The sequence below is a fragment of the Rhea pennata genome, chromosome 1 (genome assembly GCF_028389875.1).
Source record: "Rhea pennata isolate bPtePen1 chromosome 1, bPtePen1.pri, whole genome shotgun sequence".
Classification (NCBI taxonomy): domain Eukaryota; kingdom Metazoa; phylum Chordata; class Aves; order Rheiformes; family Rheidae; genus Rhea; species Rhea pennata.
The window spans coordinates 196,781,632-196,801,968 of NC_084663.1; the positions used below are offsets into that span (position 1 = coordinate 196,781,632).

The following is a 20,337-nucleotide window of genomic DNA, read 5'->3' on the forward strand; positions in this document are numbered from 1 at the left end:
GAGATTAGAGACCAATGCACTGATTTGCCCATACTGAAAAACAGGCTATAGCTAGTCAAGATGTTCCAGCCACTTCCCTGGTTTGAAGCTAAAAGCTGCAAGTGGAGCCCCTCTACCGCTGGGCATGTCCTTTGCCACTGTTAGGGAAATTTGCTATATTACTGAGAATGCATCTCCGTTTGGCCGATACCTGGGCCTGTGAAAATGCTTGCGAGCGGTTTGTTAGCAGCTGCCCACCAGGCTGCATCAGTTTGTCCGCTCCCAAACAGCAGCTCAGTGCTGGTGACCCTTCAGATGCTGGAGGGCCATAAAGCAGCAGAGTCTGAGCACGGAGCAAAGCAGGCTTCAGTGCCCAGTGCCATCAGTCCACACGGCGAATGCATGCCACTCTGCTTATGCCTGTGCAGCATGAGTAAATAGGAGGCAATGGCCAGCTTGAATCCAGCAGAACTGGTGACGAAGAAAGGTAGGAATGGGCTGCAGGTGGTTAAGGACACAGCATTGGGAACCATGCGAGGAGAAGTGATCCAGAGGCAGAGCTGTGCGATGGGACAGTACGCTGAGAAGTGGGACGTGATTCCCTCCACAATATGACCACAGAATTGCTGTAGTCGCATCTACCCGTTCCACGGGTAAAACAATATCGCAGCTCCTCAGATGGGTGACTTGCACAGGAGTATGATCTTATACTACCACCAGTGACTTCCCTGTTTGAGTGTAGACTTGAGCCTACTGATGGACACTCAGGAGTTTGTATGGTTTCATCTGATGCTTTTACAGGAGGACTTAATAGACACACAGAATTTTTCCTTTGCTTTTTTTTTTTTTTTTTTTTTTTTTTTTTTTGTATTTTTTTAGCATTTGCATACTCAGCCTATGTTCAAAGGTTTATTAGGTGAGCATACGAAACCATTTGTAAATAATGCAGAGGGTTTTTTTACTGCATAACCTGATTTTGGAATATATAGTACATTTGCAGTCCACAGTATTCAAAATCACACTAGTAGGTTAGTCCAAGACACTTGAGTAGTTTGTGGTTTTGCCTAGGTTGCAAGAACATCTGAACAGATTGCTCACATTACTTTAATATGTTGTTCTTTCTTGATCGTTGTGGGAATTAGAAACAAACTGCCCACTACAAAATATTCTGTTTCATATTACTTACTATTTCCCCATAAAAATCAGAAGAAATGCCACAGAACTTGATCAAAGTTTAAAGGCAGTTTGTTATTGAATAATGATGATTTTTTTTTTTTATTATAGGTAAAGCTTCAGCCAAGAAACTGACAAAAAAGGTAAGCAAAATGTTCCTTTCGTTCTTCAAAAGAACTTGCGTTCTTTCTGTTACTCAACCAGATGGACTCCTCTTTCGAAACCGGTTTTATATCTTCTTGTTTGTGTCTTTAAAGGAGGTAGATGCTACACTGGCAAGTGTTACAAAAGCTAAACCTGGACCGACCTTTTTTAGAGAGCTTGGTGATAAAGGTAACGAGGCACTTTTGATACTGAAAAATAATCTTGCTTTTGATCTCAATATGTAGTATGAATTGAATATATTTTTTAAAAAGCTTCCATGGATTTGACGTCATCTCTGTCTGTCTAGGAGTTGCCTCCTTGACAAATCTCAGTTATACAAGGAGGTTTAAGGAGGCAGAGCTGGGTATTGAAAACTCTGGGGTACCTGTAGGATGCAGGGAAATAAAAAACAGAAAACCTATTAAGGCAGAGAAGGAGAAGGCCTGAAAGAGGCAGCAGTCTGTATCCAATTGCTAAGAGGGTGATTTCAGTACAAAATTTCAGTACAAAATGGACTTTTGTTATTAATCAACTGCTGTTTCATTATATAATTTAAATGCACTGAAACTGAGACTAAAGATAAAACTTGTATCTGATTATGGAAAGTGGCGTTCCCAGTTCCAAGAGCAGGGAATTCATTCGTCCCTCTTCAAGGAGCGCGGGGGCCCTGGGTGCTTGGGGTTGTTTCAGCCTCGTGTCTGGCTGCAGAAGGGGAACTCGAACCTCTGGGAGCTATTACTTATCTAGCAACAGGGAGTTAAAGAAAAACAAGTAAACGCTTCATTATCCAAAATTAATTGAAGGGGGCAAAAAGAAACAAGAGGATCCAGGAAACCAAACAAATGAGCGAGCAACAATTTCATCAATAACAAAGACTGGAAGTAGCTATGGAGAAGGTTGCACGGTCTCTATTCACAGGCTTTCTGTTTTGAGGAGGTCGGTCTGAATCCCTTACCCGGTGGCCCTTTCTGGAAGAATAAAGATGCCTTTCCACTGCTGCCATTCCTTAGCAGGAGACCCGTGGGCATGGATGGCGGCTTGTGACCCGAGAGCAGCGCTCAGTCGCAGCCCGTGGCATTTAGCCGGTCCCTGCCGTGTGGGGCTCGTGCCTTGCAGCGCTCTGCCAAAGTGGATGGGTCTTCAGCGGGTTGCCTCGCTTGCCCGTCCGCTCCTGCAAAGCCCATGCAGGAGCTGTGTCCTGCCCAGCCACGTGGAGCAGAGGGTTTCAGCTTGCTTTCAGTCTGTCTGCGTGACGCCGAGGCTGCCCACGTTCCCTCAAAATGCCCCCGTCACCCTGTGACATCTCTGAACGTGTCGAACAATTTTTTCCAATCCTAGAGAAGGCTTTTTGAATATTCAGTCACTTTCAAATATTCAAATTACTAATCACGATATGCTTTCCCAGGGCAATTTTAGGTGGGGTTTAAAGGATTCCTAGTCTGTAACTCTTGGATATTCTTCCTCTATCACTGCTGGTTTAAAGTCTATTTGCAGTGGTTTTGTAGTGGTGCCATTCTGGGCCATGGATCTTCTGTTGCTTAGGACTGTGGGACCCTGTACTCTGTCCTCCCAAAATCCAGCAGGAGTCTCAGATGATGCAGGAAAATTTGATGCAGTCATCTGTGTGCGTCGGCAGCACGTGGAATTTCGACCGTTTTTGGTCATGTCGCCTCTCTAGTGATGCTTTTGTCTTAAGATCCATTAGTACATTGAGAACGCTATAAATATTTATGTATTTTAAATACTGCTTTTACAAGTACCAAAATAATGAATCTACACCTGCTCCACTGTACAGCTGAGATTATTTTAACAACCACCAAATTGTTATTTAAATATTAAGTACAGAGAATGTTGTCATCAGTCCAGTTGGTAAAACTTAAAGCTAGGGAATTCTGCCTTCTAGTGGGCAGTTTTAAAATTCGTATCATATTCTGTGAGTATATTCATGATTTATTCAACAATAAGGATATTGTATTATCAGCATTTGCTCTAAAGCTTGAGGATAGAGTTTTCCAGGAAGGGATAGTGATTAGAAGATTGCAATATTTTTGCTACTGCTAAATGCAGGACCTTGGTTACGAGTATGCTGAATCATTCGACAGTATGTGAAGTTTTTATCTTTTTAATTTTGCTTGGACATAAATTCAGCTTTCTCTTTTATTATTATTTCTTGCATATTTTAAATGTAAAATTTGAGTAACTTCAAAATAAAAAAAAAGTACTTAATTTACTATATGCATAAATTGTACACCTCTCACTAGAAATAGTAAAAGAACAGTAAATTATGAGAAGAATTTTTATGGCAATAAATCCACAGATTAAATCTTATCTCAAGTTCAGCCCTGATATATGCTGATTTTGATGTTTTCTGGCAGACTGATTGTACCAAACATGCTGTGGCTTTGCTTTATGACACTGAGACAAGTTTTTAAAAAACAATCGAGATTTTTTTTTAATACATTTTTTATTATTTTTACCTTTATACTTATTTCACTGTAGTGACTTCTCAATCAGCTTAAGATAACATGACCAAAATAGTTTCAGCCTTCTGCAGTTAGAGCGAATAGTGCCATCACGCTTCTCGCTTGGGCCCAGAAGCAGGGTGCTGTCTTTAAACTGGTCTCTTCTTCCATCCTTCCATCTCTGTACAAAGTTTGCAGATTCTTTCTGCAAAATTTTCCAAGATAGGCTCTTCCCTGTCCGCCTGGATAGCTAAAACTCCCCAAGCTCTTTGCATTTTGTATCTCAGTTGTTACAAAGGGTTTTTTTCCCTCCAGCTTTAACAAGCATCATCTGCCTTGCTAACGTCCTTCCGAGCGCTTTGATAAAGATGTTTTTCGTAGTTCCCTGCTCTGAGTGTGTCGTCTCCTCTTTTGTATCCCAGCACTGGGCTCTCCCATCTCCGTCCTACCTGGCGTAAGCAGCCTGTCGTCCTTTCCCAGGTCATCGGGGATCTTTGTGCTGGTCCTGCTGCTGTCCACGCTGCGTGGAGGGGGGGGGTCTGTGTGGACGTGGAAAGTTACCTCCTTGTCTTATTTTTTTAAAAACATTCTTCTGCTGTGACACGTACAAAACAAAATTAGGGAGAAGGGGTCTTGATCACTTCTGTCATGCTGTTCAGCTTGATTTCTTTTTCTCCTATTTCGTCTCTACCCATCTTTTATTTTACATGCTTTTCTACTTAAGCATGTAAGCTAAAAAATACATATATATATATGGAGCAGGGGCTCTCTTTCTTTTTGCATTTGTAGGAATCCTGGACACCTTGTCTAGGAACATGTCTCCAAGCTTTACAGTAATACAGATAATTTACACTTTAATGACTGTATTAGTCTAGTGATGTGACAATGATCCTGAAACTTGTAAACAAAAATAAATCTTTGAGATAAAAATATTTTTATTTGCATAGTGTATTGTATGATTGTAGTATTATGCTGAGTTAAACATGATTCACATGCTGGATAGTAGGTTAATAGCCCTATTTTGATGGAGAGGAAAATTGAGGTATGGAGACATAGTGAATCAGCAACAGGATCAGTATTAGACCTGTCTTTAGATAAGACCTATCCTCAGATATTCAGACTGTTGTATTCAGCAATTTAATATTTCAAACCCTGGTACTTAAAACAGTAAGTGTAAAGTCACTATATGAAACCAAATACAAATGCTGTTGGCTCTGTATAGTAATTAATCGGAAGTTAATTGTTTGTCGCTAAAGCTTAAGTGGATTCCATATCTATCAATTAACTAAATGTAAATTATAAAAAATTGTTTATCTTTGCACAGATAGGCATGTCTAAACTTTGGTATTTTAAGCAGCTTTAGCGTTATACAATGTCTAGTTCACAAGTTAAAAGTAGCTCAGTTGTTTCGAAAGGCAGTTTAGAAAAAAGCCCTTTACTTTTTTTTTTTCTTTTTTGTCTTCAAGCATTATTGCAGGGCAGATGGTTCGGATTCTGGTGTTTAACCATCCCCGTTATGCAGTCTCTATCTTTAGCTTGTACGCTCTATTTTGACGCTATCACATCTTTGTGTTTGTTCAGGCTTTTCATTTGAGGCGGTATTTCAAAGGAAAACACTGGAATTTTCCTTCCAAAGGCGAGGGGGGGGGAATACTTTCACCTTGTAGAAAGGACATGTTCCTATTTTAAAAAAAGGAATAGAAAGAAAAAAATGAAGCCTCCTCTTGGCAGGCGGCCCAGCAGTACTATCAGCGCGATCTAGCAGCTTGGCAGCTTTGCGTGTTGCCCTGTTCCCCGGGAGAATTAGAGGGAAGCTGTTCTCCGCCTTTTCAAGGCTGCCAGGGCAGGGAATACTTTGATCCTTCAGGGTAACGTTAGAGTAGTTCTCCTCCCAGGTACTAAATGTGACAAAGCACAGTTAATTTATTTGTCTTTTGTATAAACATAGAATGTTTTCAGTAAAAATCCAAAGATTTAGTGCAGGCCTTCTATTAGGACCAAATAAACCTAACTCTCTCGATCAGATGTGAACATTGATGAGTCTCTAGATGGGGAATTTCACCTTCAGAGTCCTAAAAACAGAAGTAGGGACTTTATTTTATAATAATGAAAGAAACTTACTTTAAGCTATTTAACATGATGTTAGTCTACATTTTTTAATTTAAAATACCTGATTTTTCAAGTCTGGCTATATGTATGTAAATTATTTGCGAAACATTTTTTACTATTTTATTTCAGGCTTGATCTCATATGCAGAGTACCTGTTTTTGTTGACAATCCTTACAAGTAAGTATTACATGTTTAAAAAGCATATGCATAAATACTGAACTGCTAACAGCTTCCTAAGGACTTTTTTTGATAAATTCCTAAATTTTAATCCAATTTAACAAACTATTATATAGAGTGATAAGACATAGAAAAGCATCTAACTTAGTTCCATAGTGTCATCACTGGTCAACAGTGTCACTTCAAAAATCTTGATGAACTCTGCACCACAGGATCAAGAGAGTCCTTCAAGATGCTTTGCAAGAGAGGGAAGACATTGGATAGGGGACCACACAGTAAGGAGAACAACAACAGTGGGGGAGGATAAAGTAATTTGTCTTCTGGATAATAGTTTTAGTCATTTTGGACCATGAGAGGTTAATATTTTAGCTCATGCTGTGATATAAAAAAAATTTGCAGTATGTGAAAGGTTGTTTCCTATTATTTGTGTGCTTTGGTATGTAATGGATGATAGACAACAGGCTTCTACAGCATCCTTTTGTGTGATTTTTTAAATCAGTTATTGCATTTCTCAGTTCTTGTTGGCTTTATTTCCTCTACGTATTTCGTATGTATTTCTTTCCCCCTCCTTTTGCTCCTTCCTTTTCTCTCAAGTGCTTTTTTTAAAACCTTTTTTGTTTGGTAATTTCAGTAGCCAAACTCTTGGCTCTCCTGAGCTAAGAAGCGTGAAGCTCATGTGTTGCAGTGAGTGTGGAGGGGAAAGGTGTGGCAGCCTCCGTACAAGTCAGCCCTGAACCTAAAGCCTGTTCTTGCAGTTCCATTCAGCTGTAATAGAGAGTGTGGCAGGAAAGCAGATGCTTTCAAAGGTGCTTTTAAAGGAAGCAGACTTGCTTTATCAGTGAACAGTTGGCATTTTTTGGCCTGTGAGTGGCAGTAATCTAGGATCTTCTAAGCTTCCTCATCTATGGTTAGTCCGTCTCTGCAGTCTGCGCTGGCCACCTCCCTGTGCTGGTCTGATGAGCTGCGGGTGAAGCTGGAGTATTGAAAGATTTGGGGCAAGATGCGAGTGGGACCATTACGCAGTGGGGTCTGTAAACTAAAAGTGAGAGAGACTGGATGCACGTCCATGCAGCCCAACCAGGCGTACTAGGTCTCGTAGTCTCAACAGAGGGAATGAGGGAAGGAAGGAAGGAAACAGTTACTCTTACCCCAAAGCATAGCTGAGCCTTAGATGCCTGAACTTAATCACTTCCATGACTGCAAGGTCCGTGTGAGGGCCTCAAACTGACAAGCTGTGCTTGCCGTAGCACTTCACCCTCTCCTGATGTAGCACCAATGAGTGATGTTAGATACCATCTCCAGAGAGCTGGGAGAGTGCATCCAGTCTTAATAGCCTTTGATATACAACTTTTGTGTCATTTAGATAGTCCTTTTACAACTTAGGTCACTTCTCAGTGGAGCTGCATGGGTGCGCTCAACATGGCGTGAAGGGTAATCTCTTAAGAAACTTCAGCTAGTACAGTATATTACTTAGCACAAATATGCATGAATATAACCCATTTACCATATAAATATACTGTTTCCCCAGCCAGTAGTGACTGTCCAGGGCTACAGATAACTGAACATGAGCGTACCATGTTCAAGTGTTTTTTAAATCAGAAGTAATATAAGAGTGTAGCCCAGTCATAAAGCTGATTAAAAATTGTTGCAATAAAAAACTCCTTTAAAAAAATTACCTTGTTATAGCTTCAGAAAAATATAACCAAAGTTGCAGAAGTAGATGCCAAAGAATCTGTTTCTTTAGAAATCTCTGGTGGCTGAAAGTAAATTCATGCTGATTTATTGGTTTAAACAATTAGAGAACTGGAGCAATATCAGAGCATGTTGGTCCCTTTCTCCAAACAATCAAATAATGTTGTTTTTCAGGGAATTTACATAGGAATGTACTGAACTGAAAAAAACGAAGGGACCTTCCTGTGCAGGATGAAAATGCAGAGCTAATGTTGCTGCTTTAGCTGTAGCTAACATGGGGGTTATCATAAAGATCGATTTGAAAGCAAATGTTAGCAAGTATTAGTACCTCTATCTAGTAAATACCTCACATGTCAGCCCCCAGCTACATAACCTTTTTCCCTTTCTAGTGAGAATTAATGTGAGATTTATTAAAATATTAATGGCTTATTTGAAGGAATTCTTCTAAATCACCAGCAGACCGATAAGCAAACCAGAACAGGATCACTCGATTTCCCGAGTCACGGTTCTAGTATTCTGTTGACCAGACCATGCTGCCTTGCATGTAACGGCAGCATCCGCATAACAATGCTGATCTTGAAAAATGTGTTTTTGTGGCAGACAAAGGCTTTATTTTGCCCATTGCAATCCCCTGTGCTCTGTGCTAGGTGCCTTATATCATCATTATCTATCTCCTTTCAGTGCAGTATTGAATTTCGTTCTCAGAAGTTGGTTAATGGAACCTCTGGTAAAGCCCTGCTTGGTGGATGGGCCCAGGAACTGAACCTGTCACCTTTGCTAAAAGCTTGCTCCAATTAGCCGTCACAAACCTTGACAGTTTGTCAAAGCAGGAACGGGTTGCAGGGGAAGCAAGCTGCAGGCACAGCTAAGGTGAAGTTCTTGTGTTCAGAGTTTGGAATTCTGCCTGATTCTAATTAAATACAAATATATCTGAGGTATTCTTTGAACTGTGTTTATTTTATGATGCATACCGTTGGTGTTGCATCATATCAGGTAAGTATGTCATCTCTGAACAGCATAAGCAGGCTTTAGGTACTATATTTTTCAGTAACAGCTTTCTTATCTGAAAATTTCAACACAGATGGTATAAATTTCTATTAAACACATCAATTACTTTTATTCTCTAAATATGCTATAGGATAGACTCTTCCTGCTTTTGTAGTAGTAACACAAAATTTAGAATTTCCGTGGAGAGAAAGCCAGTTGCAGATCGCAATGGTATTTATAAAATATCATTACATCACAAAGTTGCTTAACAAAAAACTTTTAATTGGCTGCTGAAGATGTAAAAAATGTAAATATAACACTCTGTTTAACCATCTTCTTGTTCAGTTAAAAATCACTTAAAAAGAACAGGATATTTCTTAAGTTGTTTCCTTTGCTGAAAGGTTCTGTTTCTGCCACATTATTAAAAGAAAAAAGAAAAGAAAAGAAAAGAAAAGAAAAAAGAAAAGAAAAGAAAAGAAAAGAAAAGAAAAGAAAAGAAAAGAAAAGAAAAGAAAAGAAAAGAAAAGAAAAGAAAAGAAAAGAAAAGAAAAGAAAAGAAAAAGACTTCAAGCTTGTTTTTGGATAGAATTGGAAGAACACACTTTCAGAATAAAAATGCTGAAGGCATCGTGTTCCCTAGAGATAGTAGCTTCAGTGCTGTGGTGGGTCCAAGATTGTTCTTGGGAACATGAATGTGCTCTAGAGGAGGTAACTCGGTGGCTTTCCTATTAACGCCTGACGTGACTGCGTTGTGGAGTTAGTTCACGTGCTCCAGAAGTGTCTGGGATCATCGGTGCTTGCTGCTGCAGTGAAGTGTGAATGCATTTCAGCAGCACGCTGCTCCTCTGTGGCTGTCGTAGTGTGCATGTAAGCAAAGCAAGACGAGGAAATTGTGGAAAGGAGCTCAGAGTACTCTGTTTCTTGTAGTGCCTGCAAGAGGCAGAACTCTGCAAATTCTGTGTCAAAAAGGAGCATCCACTCAGCGAAGGAAAAGCAGTGTAAAGTTTTGTAAATGGGAACATATATACAAATGCTTTTGACAGAGACGAGCGGAAAGGGTAGTTGATTACTTTTCAGCTGTAATACACCGATTAGAGCTAGACTGCAGAAGTAACCAGAGATGGAGAAATCTACAGGGAATATAAGACCAGGACAGTAACGTTTTCACAGTCGTGGAGATCAAATGTCCCTCTGTTTAGGCACTGCTGACATCTCCTGTTTTGCCTTTGCATTAAATATCCCTTGGAGCAGTAGTAACAAGGTGTTTTTAAATGATTGCTTATGATTGGGTATGGTATGGTTTAGTGGAAGTATGATGTATGTGCATAACTATGGAGAATTGAGTCTGTAGGCCATTCTCTTTTTATATTAAATATTTATGTGCCAGTGTAACTGTCTGTGTGTGCATTTGTACACACCATAAAGTTTCTTTGCACTTTATTGCAGAACCGCAGACTGGATTTCAGATTGCTTTTAAAATGTTGGATATAGATGGCAATGAACAAGTTGAGAAGAAGGAGTTTTTTAAGGTATGTGTACTTATGTGCATATTAATTTTTAAAGCATTCAGATAAGTCCATAGGTTATATTTGCTAAATGGAGAATGCGTTAAATTCTTCAAACCTATCTGTCCATTCAATCTGTGATCACACCCCTGCTAAAACACTTCACAGTAAAAGAGTGCATATCAAAGCATTGCTATAGAAATCATTATCATATATGAATCATGTTTTATAAATGTTACTTTTGACTTGTATGTAAAAATCTGTTGCTGAGAAGATAGGAGTTGTCATACATCCCTTAATGCTGTGACCTAATTTAAGTAATCATCTGAAACAATCTTTCATTTTCTAAATATTCTGAATCATTTTTTAAACTTACTATCATCTTTTATTTTTTTATTAGTTTTATTTGCTGTTCCACAGGTTTATTACTAATTTGCAGTTTAGGGAGAAACGGTATTTTTCCAATGCTTTGTATAAAATGCGATGGAGAGAGACAGATGTTCCAAAAATGAAATCCTGCTTTGAAGATCTGGAGAGGAGTAGGAGTAATAATACAGCTTATAAAACTTCGAAGTATTTAGCAGGAAACTATTTACTAAATATTTCATATCAGATGTAGAAAGTAAAATTAACCAACATAATTTTTAGTAGACTCCCCTCTTCATTCAGAGCCTTCATTCATATTGGACGTGACTAGAGACAGGATTTTATAAGAAGCCAAAATGATCACTGTCATATAGTGCAGATTACTTTCTGTCACTAGGCTAATGTTAAAGAATGTCATTAATGCAACAGCTCTAGGGAGCCAATGGGAACCTAAAGCTAAATAAAAATGAACCTACCTGGTTGAGGAAATTACCAGAGATCTGTTTGTGTAGCCTTAAACTCTGAATCTTTTGCACTGATAGCCCTTATTTTTAGTGCATTGTGCCTTAGCAAGATTACAAGTGATAGTCGTACTTGAATATATTTTAAAATATTTTTAGATTACTTTCAGTTTTAGCAGTACCTTTTGAAAACAATATTTGAAATTAGACCGTTTCCCAAGATAGTACTCCAGGAAGCCTCTAATTGAGCTGCAAGATAACGTACACTCAGAATTTGCTTTATTAAAGTATTAATTATTCTGCTGATTAAAAAGAAATAAATTTTAATATAGCTGTTACTTTTTTTAATTTTAATCTCTAAACCTGATAAAATCTGAATGAATTGTTATTAGAGTAGAACGAGTACCCTGGTCATTGAAATGTCTGTTACAGCTGTCTGAAAAATAGCATGTTATGAAGAGAGTAAGTCCATGAAAGCAGGTGAAAGTGTTGCTGCCTGCAGTGCCACAGCACCAAAATGCCGTTTTAGTGGTACTTCCTTTAAGTAGTGCTGTGTCGGTATAAAACAAATAAGGAGACTCTTACAGAAATGTACTACAACTGTCTTTGGGAAGCATACAATAAATCACATAATTAATATCCATTGCCCATTTCAATTAATTGTAATTGAATTAGCCAGTATTAACAACAGAAAGTCATCACAAGTAGAGGAAAAAATAAAGATCACTAAAAATAATTTGATTCCTGTAGAGGCAAATCAAATTAAATGAAAATTATTCTAGTTAGATAGATTGTTACTTTCTTTGCATGTCCTTTATACATTGTGTTAATTAACTAGAATAGCAAAAAATTTTTAAAAAAATCTTATAAATTGCAATCTCAACTCAGGAGAGCCATTAACTTCAAAGAAATCCCAGAGGGTTTGAGCAAGTCCTGAGATGATTTTTTTTTTTTTAACATTTATGACTATTTTAAAGCACAGCTTGATTTTTCAAGGTTACATTTAAAAATAAAGCTTTTGGAATGGAAGAATCTGGAAAAATGTGTGCGTGTTTCTCCTCATCTTTGTGTGCTGTGGTTAGGTAATGCATCGTAGGGAGTTTCTGCATAGTTAATGCAACAGCGAGTCGTCCGGCTAATCCATCGTTTGTCTTGGGGCATCTCAGGAAGATGCAGCTGAGCTGTTCTCGGGGGACTGTAGTTTGTCTCGTCCGCTTGCACAGCTCTGGCCCGCAGCGACAGTCTCGTTCGTGACGTGGTGGGTGGGTTCTGGACAGTGTCGCACAGACCGAGCCAGCAATTATATTATCTTCTCTTTTTCAATTAATGACTAAGAGACTATGTTTTGGAAGATACCTTGGAATGTGACTGTTTTGAATTGATTTTTCAGGAAGATTGATCACATTTAATGCAGTTTCTGTAACATTATGAAAGAAAGAGAAAATATTCATTGTTGTCTTGACCCAGCTCCATTTAATTGCATAATTTTACCTGATTCCAGATCATCTGGAAGACGTTTTTCCCACCACTTGAGAGATGAGCTTGTATGCTTAATGAAATCCAGCAGGAATGTCTTGGCCTAGCCAACTTCCTCTTGTCCTTGTTCAAAACAAATGCTAGAAATTATTTCCTAACTTACCATCTAGTCCTTAACTGTGAGTATGTGAAAAAGGATTTAAAGACGAATGTCTTAGGCAAGACTCATTTGCCGTAAAGCTTGAGATGCTCTTCAGCAAAGTTTCCTGCCTACCCTAACTTCAGCAGGGCTTTTTTACTGTCCAGCAGAGCTAAGTCTAACACAGACTGTCTGGCTGAATCTAAAATGATAAATGAATTAGGGCCAGGGACCATTCAACGTCCCTGAGCATGATGACATAGATGGGACAAATCTACACTACGTAGACCTTGGCCCTGGATCTTTGGTGGTACTGTGTTGTTCACTGACCATTACATGTAATTATTCATTTATTTTTTGTCAGCCCAGAGTCTGTGGACTAATGTGGGAGGAACTGCACTGCATCTCACCAGCATGGTGCTTTTGTAGCTTGCCTTGAAAGGTCTGGAGGGTGGCATGAAGGCATGTGAGGGTGTTACAGGGTTTAAAGCTTGTGAGGATGGAGTTGGAGGATTATGGAAGGAATTACATATGGCTCAGTCTTGCCTATATTGCTGTTTAGCTTGGCATGAGCTATTCCCTGAAGCAAGCCCCAGCACTGCAGATGAAGTGCTGGTTAGTCCAAGCCAGGAGCACACCAGGGAGCCACCAGCCAGCAGCCCAGGGCTTGGTTCCCTGCTTGGCCCAAGCTGACTTGTCATATACAGGCAGAGTTAGAGGCATTGCATGAGGTTGGTACAAGCACTGCAACATACTGGCAAAGGCGGAGATTGTACTCTCGCAAGAAAGTACGAGTTTTGAGCTTGTGCTTTATTCCTCCTTGATTTTGACACCGCAGATGTGATCAAATATGAATTGACATAAATATTTTTCCTTTTCACAGTCCTGATTATGTTAATTCCTGGGAGTTTTTTTATTAGAAGGTTAGACTATGCTCCTCTTTCATATTTGAAAGGTACAGCCTAGGAATATCTTTTCTCTTCCTTGTTTTCTTTCCCCTCTGTACAATCTCAATGCCTAGTGTGAAAACTGGGAGCTGCCAATCGTCAGGGCAAAGCTAGGCACAAGTAGGGTGGTACTTCTCCATGTGGAACTTTGCCTCTGATATTTCACCACAGTTCATGAATCCTCTTCTTACCAGAGAGAAGAATGCTGTGTTTTTAATTCTTTAAAATGTTAGTATAAAAGTATCTAATGAAGATCATTGAAATAGATTTATTAGAGGGTTTATTAGACAAGCTGTAACAAGGTACAATTATTACTCTGTTTTCTTGTGTCAGAGGCAAAAATCAAACCCTGTGGAAGTTAAACCTCTTTTTGTTAGTTTACTCATTGTTAATCTCCCTATTTCTTTGAGGAATCCTGGAGCAGCTGCAGTAAAATACTGGGTAAATGTACTTTAACTGGTTAACCCACCACTACCAATAATATTTTTACACTGATGAAAAGTGCAATAAATATTGGCAAGTTGTGGATAACCTAGACTTTTGTACTAGTTGCTGTATTTTCATGCAATGAAACATCATCTGTGATTCACATGAACTTTTGAAAGTGCTGGTACTTAAATAATTCCTTCCATAACTCATACCCTTAGAAAAAATATCCTGAAAATCTACTTCATGAAAATAGAGGGCAAAGAGGAGAATATTCAGCATGCAGAAAGTTAACAGAGCAGTATTAATAATAATATTAATTATTTCCATCCAATGTTTGACAATAATGTTAGAGAACTTAGTTTGGGGAAAGGGTACTGGAAAAAAAGTATGGAAGGATCAGTAATTCAGAGGCAATTAATGTAAGTAGGATGGGATACAAAAAGAAATTTCAGTGTTTTCGTTCTCTTTGTCACCCCTTCTCCCTCCTTGTTGTCCATTATCTACTGGTTATCTAGCTGGACTGTAAATTCTCTGAAGTAAGAATTTTGCCTCTTTGCAAAATGTCCATCGTTTTTTGAATTCTGTATGTCTCGATTCTACTGTGTCAAACAGTGTTAACGGATAGAGAGGCACAAGTCATATCATGTGAATTGCTCAAGAAGGATGACAAGCTGCTTCATAACCCACGTCCTTGATGCTTGCAGCGGGTGGTGGAGGTAGGCTGTTCACATCTGTACAGATCAGCCACTGAGGGGTGTGAGATGCGTGATTTCCCAGTAGCTTCACTGCTCTTTGGTAACGTCAAGAACAGAGATCTTGAATGCAATTCCATGTTTTAAAGGAGAGAGTTTCTCCTGTCCTGCATAGTCTTCCCATTTCTATTTCCCTCTTTTCCAGCAGAAGTTAACGCTCTTTCCTTTCCTAGCCTGCTCTTGTTCTCTCTCCTCCCTGCCTGTCTGTGTTCAAGCTAGTCTATTTTTAATTTCTCCTTCATCCATGTTTCAGTGGTGAATATCCAAAATACAAGCAACATCACACCTCATTTCAGTATTAGGTCCCAGAATCACAACAATCTCTGTCTTGAGGTGGATATCTACAACAATTTCTTGCTTAGCCTTACAACTCCAAGATGAAGCAGGCTTGGTAGAAACAACATGGTCAGCTGTTACCTGCCATCCTCTAATCGGCTGCTGCCGTATTGCAGAGAGGTCTTTCTCAGAGACTTCTTACCTGCATCTTCATGAGGACAGAAAGATACTTCTGTGAACTCGGCAGTTCCAAGATGCTAACATGAAATTTGGCAAGGGGGATTTCCAGACACGTGCATCCCTTGATGAGGAACCTGACACTAGTGCACATAATAACACTTGCACATTTATCTCAGACTGGCTATCAAGAATAAGGCTACCGAGGGTCCAGAAATCCCCAACAAGCAAGGAATTCCCCTAACTCTGTCCTGATGAAAGATTTCTAAGGAAAATTAACAAACATTCCAAACTGTTGGGCATGGAGGTAGGGTAACTCTGATTGCACATAAAAAACTGTGTGATTTAATCTCTGTTAATAGACTGTCTTTGTACGGTTGTACAGCAGATACCACAAAAAATTGTAGAGATTCATCTAAGACTGCACCAGTGCTCTGAACTGTCAGCAGCTCTGGCAGCGTAGAGCGCCTGAACAGTCCTACGGCATCCACAAGCTCTAGATTTTCTTAAACAACTGAAAGACGAAAAATCTTTTTTTTTCTCCCTAAAAAAGACATATCCTTTCTACTAGGTCTTGTCACCTTCTGAAAAGATTATCACTTAACATGCTTCTTTGGCAAAGAGTTATCACTTATGTATAACATGCCTCATTCTTTTTGAATTAGCCATCAGTGTATTATAGTGATGAACAGATATAAATATTAAACACAGATATATGCTGCTAGGTGATGAAAAGAATCATGAAGCTGTTAAATACTGGAGTCCGTTGCTGGAGGGCAGAATTTTTATCCCCTTGTGAGTAGTTGCTTCACTGTGCTGGAAAAAATATTCAAACTACTGGAAATTATCGTCATTTTTTTTTCCCAAGGAGTACTTTCAAGAATCATAAGGATTTACATGTGCTATAAGAAAACAGCAAATTAAATCTTCCAGAACACTTACAAGAAGAATTATACTGTGTGTCTGTGTTCTTTAATATTCTCTACAGATTTTCTAAAGGGTCCTTTAAAAGCAAAATCCAACAGAAAAATCATATTTTGTCTTTTCAATAAGAAAAAAATGTTTGGAAAGTATTTGCAGCTGTATTTCTTATGTGTGAACAAAAGATGGATTTTCCAGGTAAGAAAAATGTAATTTTTCAGTGTGAATGTGGATGAACAATTACGTTTTTATCCAGAGCTCTATATTGCTATTTTGCCATCAAGAAATTCATAACACTTTTTGAATTGCTGTTGTAATACTTGTCAATTGTTTTGTAATGATCAAAAATAAAAAGATTATTGAGAAAGTAGGAGGAACTAGTACTGTTTAATTGTCTTGTGGCAGATTTAGACTTATATTTTTGATAAATACTGTCAAGGCATGCCATTTCAAAAATGGAAAACTATTGTGAAGAACTCAGACTGAGACTGTTTATTAAAAAAAAAAAGAAAAAGAAAAAACAGGTCAATTAGTCAAACTGTGACGGCTGAGGGAAGACCTGTGGCAACATGAACAGCAAACAGAGTTCTTACCTACCCACTACTTACAAGCCCATATTGCTTCTCTCAACAATGTGACCAAAAAAAAGAAGAAAAAACTAAAGCCCTTACAAAGAGATTTGAAAAAAAAACCACACAAAGTAATGACTGTGTGAATTTGGTCATGGCATTTTTTTCCCTTTTGTAATGGACAGGGTGAGAGATGAGTCAGAAATGTTTGAGAAGCAAAGCAGCAGCTTCACAAACCCTGAGCTTTAAAAGCCTCTTTCCTAAAGACTTCAAATCCAGAATGTTGTGTTTAGGTCCATATCTCTACCTTCAATGTAATGTGTCCCTTGTTCTTTCGTTTTTGCTTTCCATTTGAGGAGTCATGCAAGGCTCTGTGAAAGGTAGGTATACCTTGTGCTATGTTAAATCCCTCATCCTTGTGACAGCGTTGACTTCTCAAGCGAAAATGCAGTCATGAAGAAAGCCAGCAGCATGGGGCGCTTCAGAAAGGGCTACTTAAGGTGCTCATAATAAGCTACAAATCAGAGCACTCTCAGTATTTCCTCAAAGCCTTATTTTGGAGAGTAGAAGTTTATCTTTAAATATCTGAGTCATTTTAATACTTCTTAAAATCTTGTTATATATCTCATTCGAGATTAGTTTATTGGTGCAGTGGAGGGGAAATGGACCATATTCTGCTTTATGCCACGTCTGAAAATATGTTTGCTTATTTGATTAAATAACAGTTTTTGTTAGTTGTGTAGTACCAGGTTTAAACAGGTATGTTTTTCATGTTTAGCAGATCTTGTCCTTTACAGAACCATGTAAAGCACACAGGACAGTGTGAAAATCACAGAATAACTATATTATTCCCCAAATGTTCCCAGATAGAATACCCCTGAATTTCAACATCTTGTGTAGTGAATGCTAAGAGAAAATCCTCTAATACAGGAGAATCTCTTCTAAAAACAGAGCCAGCGTTGGGTAGCAAGGAGAGAGACCGTTCAATAGGCTATGCTTGGCTGAATTAACCACACAGGATAAGACATTTTTAGCAGTGTGTCTCAAATAGCAAAATATCCTTAAGTATGTAAAAAGTTTGTCATGACTAGAGAAACTTGCAAAAGCATATTGAGTTTGTAATTAAGAAAAGGTGAAATTAATGCAAGTTTCTGAAAAAGGAGACTCTTGTAAGACGAAACTTATAATTTTCTTGTGTTTTGTCATGTTTAAACAAATACAGCTACAGAGAATCATTGGGAAGCAAGATGATTTGAAAACAGCTGGAAATGAGACAATATTCCAGGTATGAAATAGGCATGCATTTATTATTTTCTTTGAAAGGCACTGTCATATTTTCTGTGAACTTTGTTATTTTTTCAGTGCTTTTAGATGGCTCTATAAGCACCAGCGTTAGTGCTTCAATTAAATGAAAGTGCGTGATTTGTCACCTCTGCTTTCTAACTGGGGAAGAAAAATGTTCTTTCCTTCTGAATCTCCTGATGAAATATGTGCAATTAATGTATTTTATTACTGTGTAGTCACTTCATTATTTAATTTCTGTAAGCTTCTATTTGAAAGTAACTTTCTTATTTATGAAAAACTCAGGAAGAACGCTGTGTTGCCACATGAGAAAAGGCAACTTTCCAGATAAAAATCGATACCTTAAACTTACCTAGAACAGTGCTGCCGATGCAGTGGCTTAAATCCAGACCAGGAGGAGGAGGAACCTTACAATACAATCTTCCATTTGGGTCCAGAGTTTCACTGGATTACAGACCATTAGCAAGTGGCAAATGTGTGTCCTTGGTGAAAGGAGCAGGTAAATCCTGCTCTCTTCTGACTGTTTTCCCCCAAGTGCCACCAGTGTGACCTACCCTCTCCTTCGGTGAGTCTCTGCCAGCTCTCACCTCTCCTTCAGCCTCTGCCCAACACAGAGACAAGTTAGTCCGTAGCATGGACTAGTTTGAAAGAAACTGAAAAATGGAGAGGGGGAGTCCTCAGCGTGCTGCAAACACCTCAGAAGAAGCTGATAAATCGAGGGGCAAGGGAAGAGTAAAGACGGATTCGCTCCATCTGTGACTACGAGGCAGTTCGCCTGCATCAGCGGCACTGCTTCTGTTGCATGCTTAAATTAGATGGTGTAGTTCAAGGATATTTTTCTCACCACGGACTTACTTCCAGTCTTAAATTGAAAATGGATAATTCAGCAATGGGCAAAGACTGCTAATATTGGAAGCATTCAGTAAGAAACTTATACTTGGTTTATAAACCAGCCATGCAGCAGCAAAGAGTAGGTCCAGCTCTTGTTCTTTAGCTTTTCACCAACCTGGGGGAGAAAGTGGAAGTGACAGTATTGCTAGCACTTAATGTTTACTACACATGATTAAAGTTTACTAGACATAAACAAAAATTGTCTTTTATTGCATGAAGATCCTGCTCTGCCACTATGGATACAGGATCTATTGAAATTTGTTTGACTGAGTAACAGCCATCTCCTCTTTTTTTTTTTTTTTTCTTTCTGAATCTTTTCATCAATCACCAGATTAAAATAGCTAGGATTAAGAGTTGTCTGCTCTTCAAAACCAATTTCAATTGAGACTCAACTGCCACAACAGTGAAAGGAAAAGGATCTTTGTTCTGCGTGAATGCACACTATGGTATAATATTTCCAGAGAAACTTTGATACAGCTGGACAGATTTAGCCATAAACACATAAGCTTATTGGAAGCTAATTAAATACCTGAGCCTGAATGTCTTATTTTGTTTTTGTCTTACTTTAAATTTCATCTTCAGAATTCCTAATTGAAAAAAAATCTGAAGTTATTTTAATGAGAAAATATTATTTAATACAATTAGCAGATTATAAGTGGAATTATAGTCTATTCAAAAAAGGAATTAAATAATTCAGGGAGTAAAGCTGTCTCAAAATTCTTCTGTTATCTATGTTTCTATTGGACAGAGTCCAAATTATATTTTTTCTTTTTTTTTTTTCAATTTTTATTTTGTTACCTATCTCTCTCACAAACGAAGTTTTTTATAAGCAGCAAATCTGACTGCATACAATGCAGTGTCAATACAAATGGGGTTTTTTTTCCTCTTATTTCTAACACTTGCAGTAGTCATAGTATTACTTTCAAGCAAAGCAGGTAAAAAGTCAATACATAAAAATATGGCTTTTATTTTGGCAGTGTTCTTTGAAAGCTAGATTATTGCAACGGGACTTTGGTGTTTAGGGTAGTTCTGCACTTCCACAACACTGTCATAATTTGTGTAAGAGTTTGCTGAGCTTTCAAAATAATCCCAAAGCTGTCTTAGATACCAGACGATAATGTCTCTCACCTATGAAAATAAATGTTAAATCTGTTTAAATCTTTATTTAACCGCCCGATTAAATATATTTGTATTGTATTGTATTATATGATACTATTATTTCAGCACAAGGTTAGATATAGCCAGGTATGCTCCCTGACCAGTGTGTACCAGCCATTTGTTTGTGGTTTGGAGATACCACTCAGTATTTGTAGGTATATTGTGTTAGGAAAACGAAAAGAAAGTTTTTGTTTGCTGTGCTCCGAGGATTCTTGTATCTCTGTCTTTTTTTACTGACGCTTTGA

General features: G+C 38.4%; 1 protein-coding gene across 1 annotated transcript in view; it reads left to right on the forward strand.

Moving 5' to 3' along the window:
* MICU2 (mitochondrial calcium uptake 2) overlaps positions 1-20,337 on the forward strand; it is a 166,404-nt gene that overhangs the window by 118,283 nt on the left and 27,784 nt on the right. The window contains exons 4-8 of the mRNA XM_062583607.1: positions 1,264-1,295; positions 1,410-1,485; positions 5,997-6,044; positions 10,170-10,252; positions 17,964-18,026. Coding sequence (XP_062439591.1) covers positions 1,264-1,295; positions 1,410-1,485; positions 5,997-6,044; positions 10,170-10,252; positions 17,964-18,026 — 302 coding nt within the window. The remainder of the gene's footprint in view (positions 1-1,263; positions 1,296-1,409; positions 1,486-5,996; positions 6,045-10,169; positions 10,253-17,963; positions 18,027-20,337) is intronic.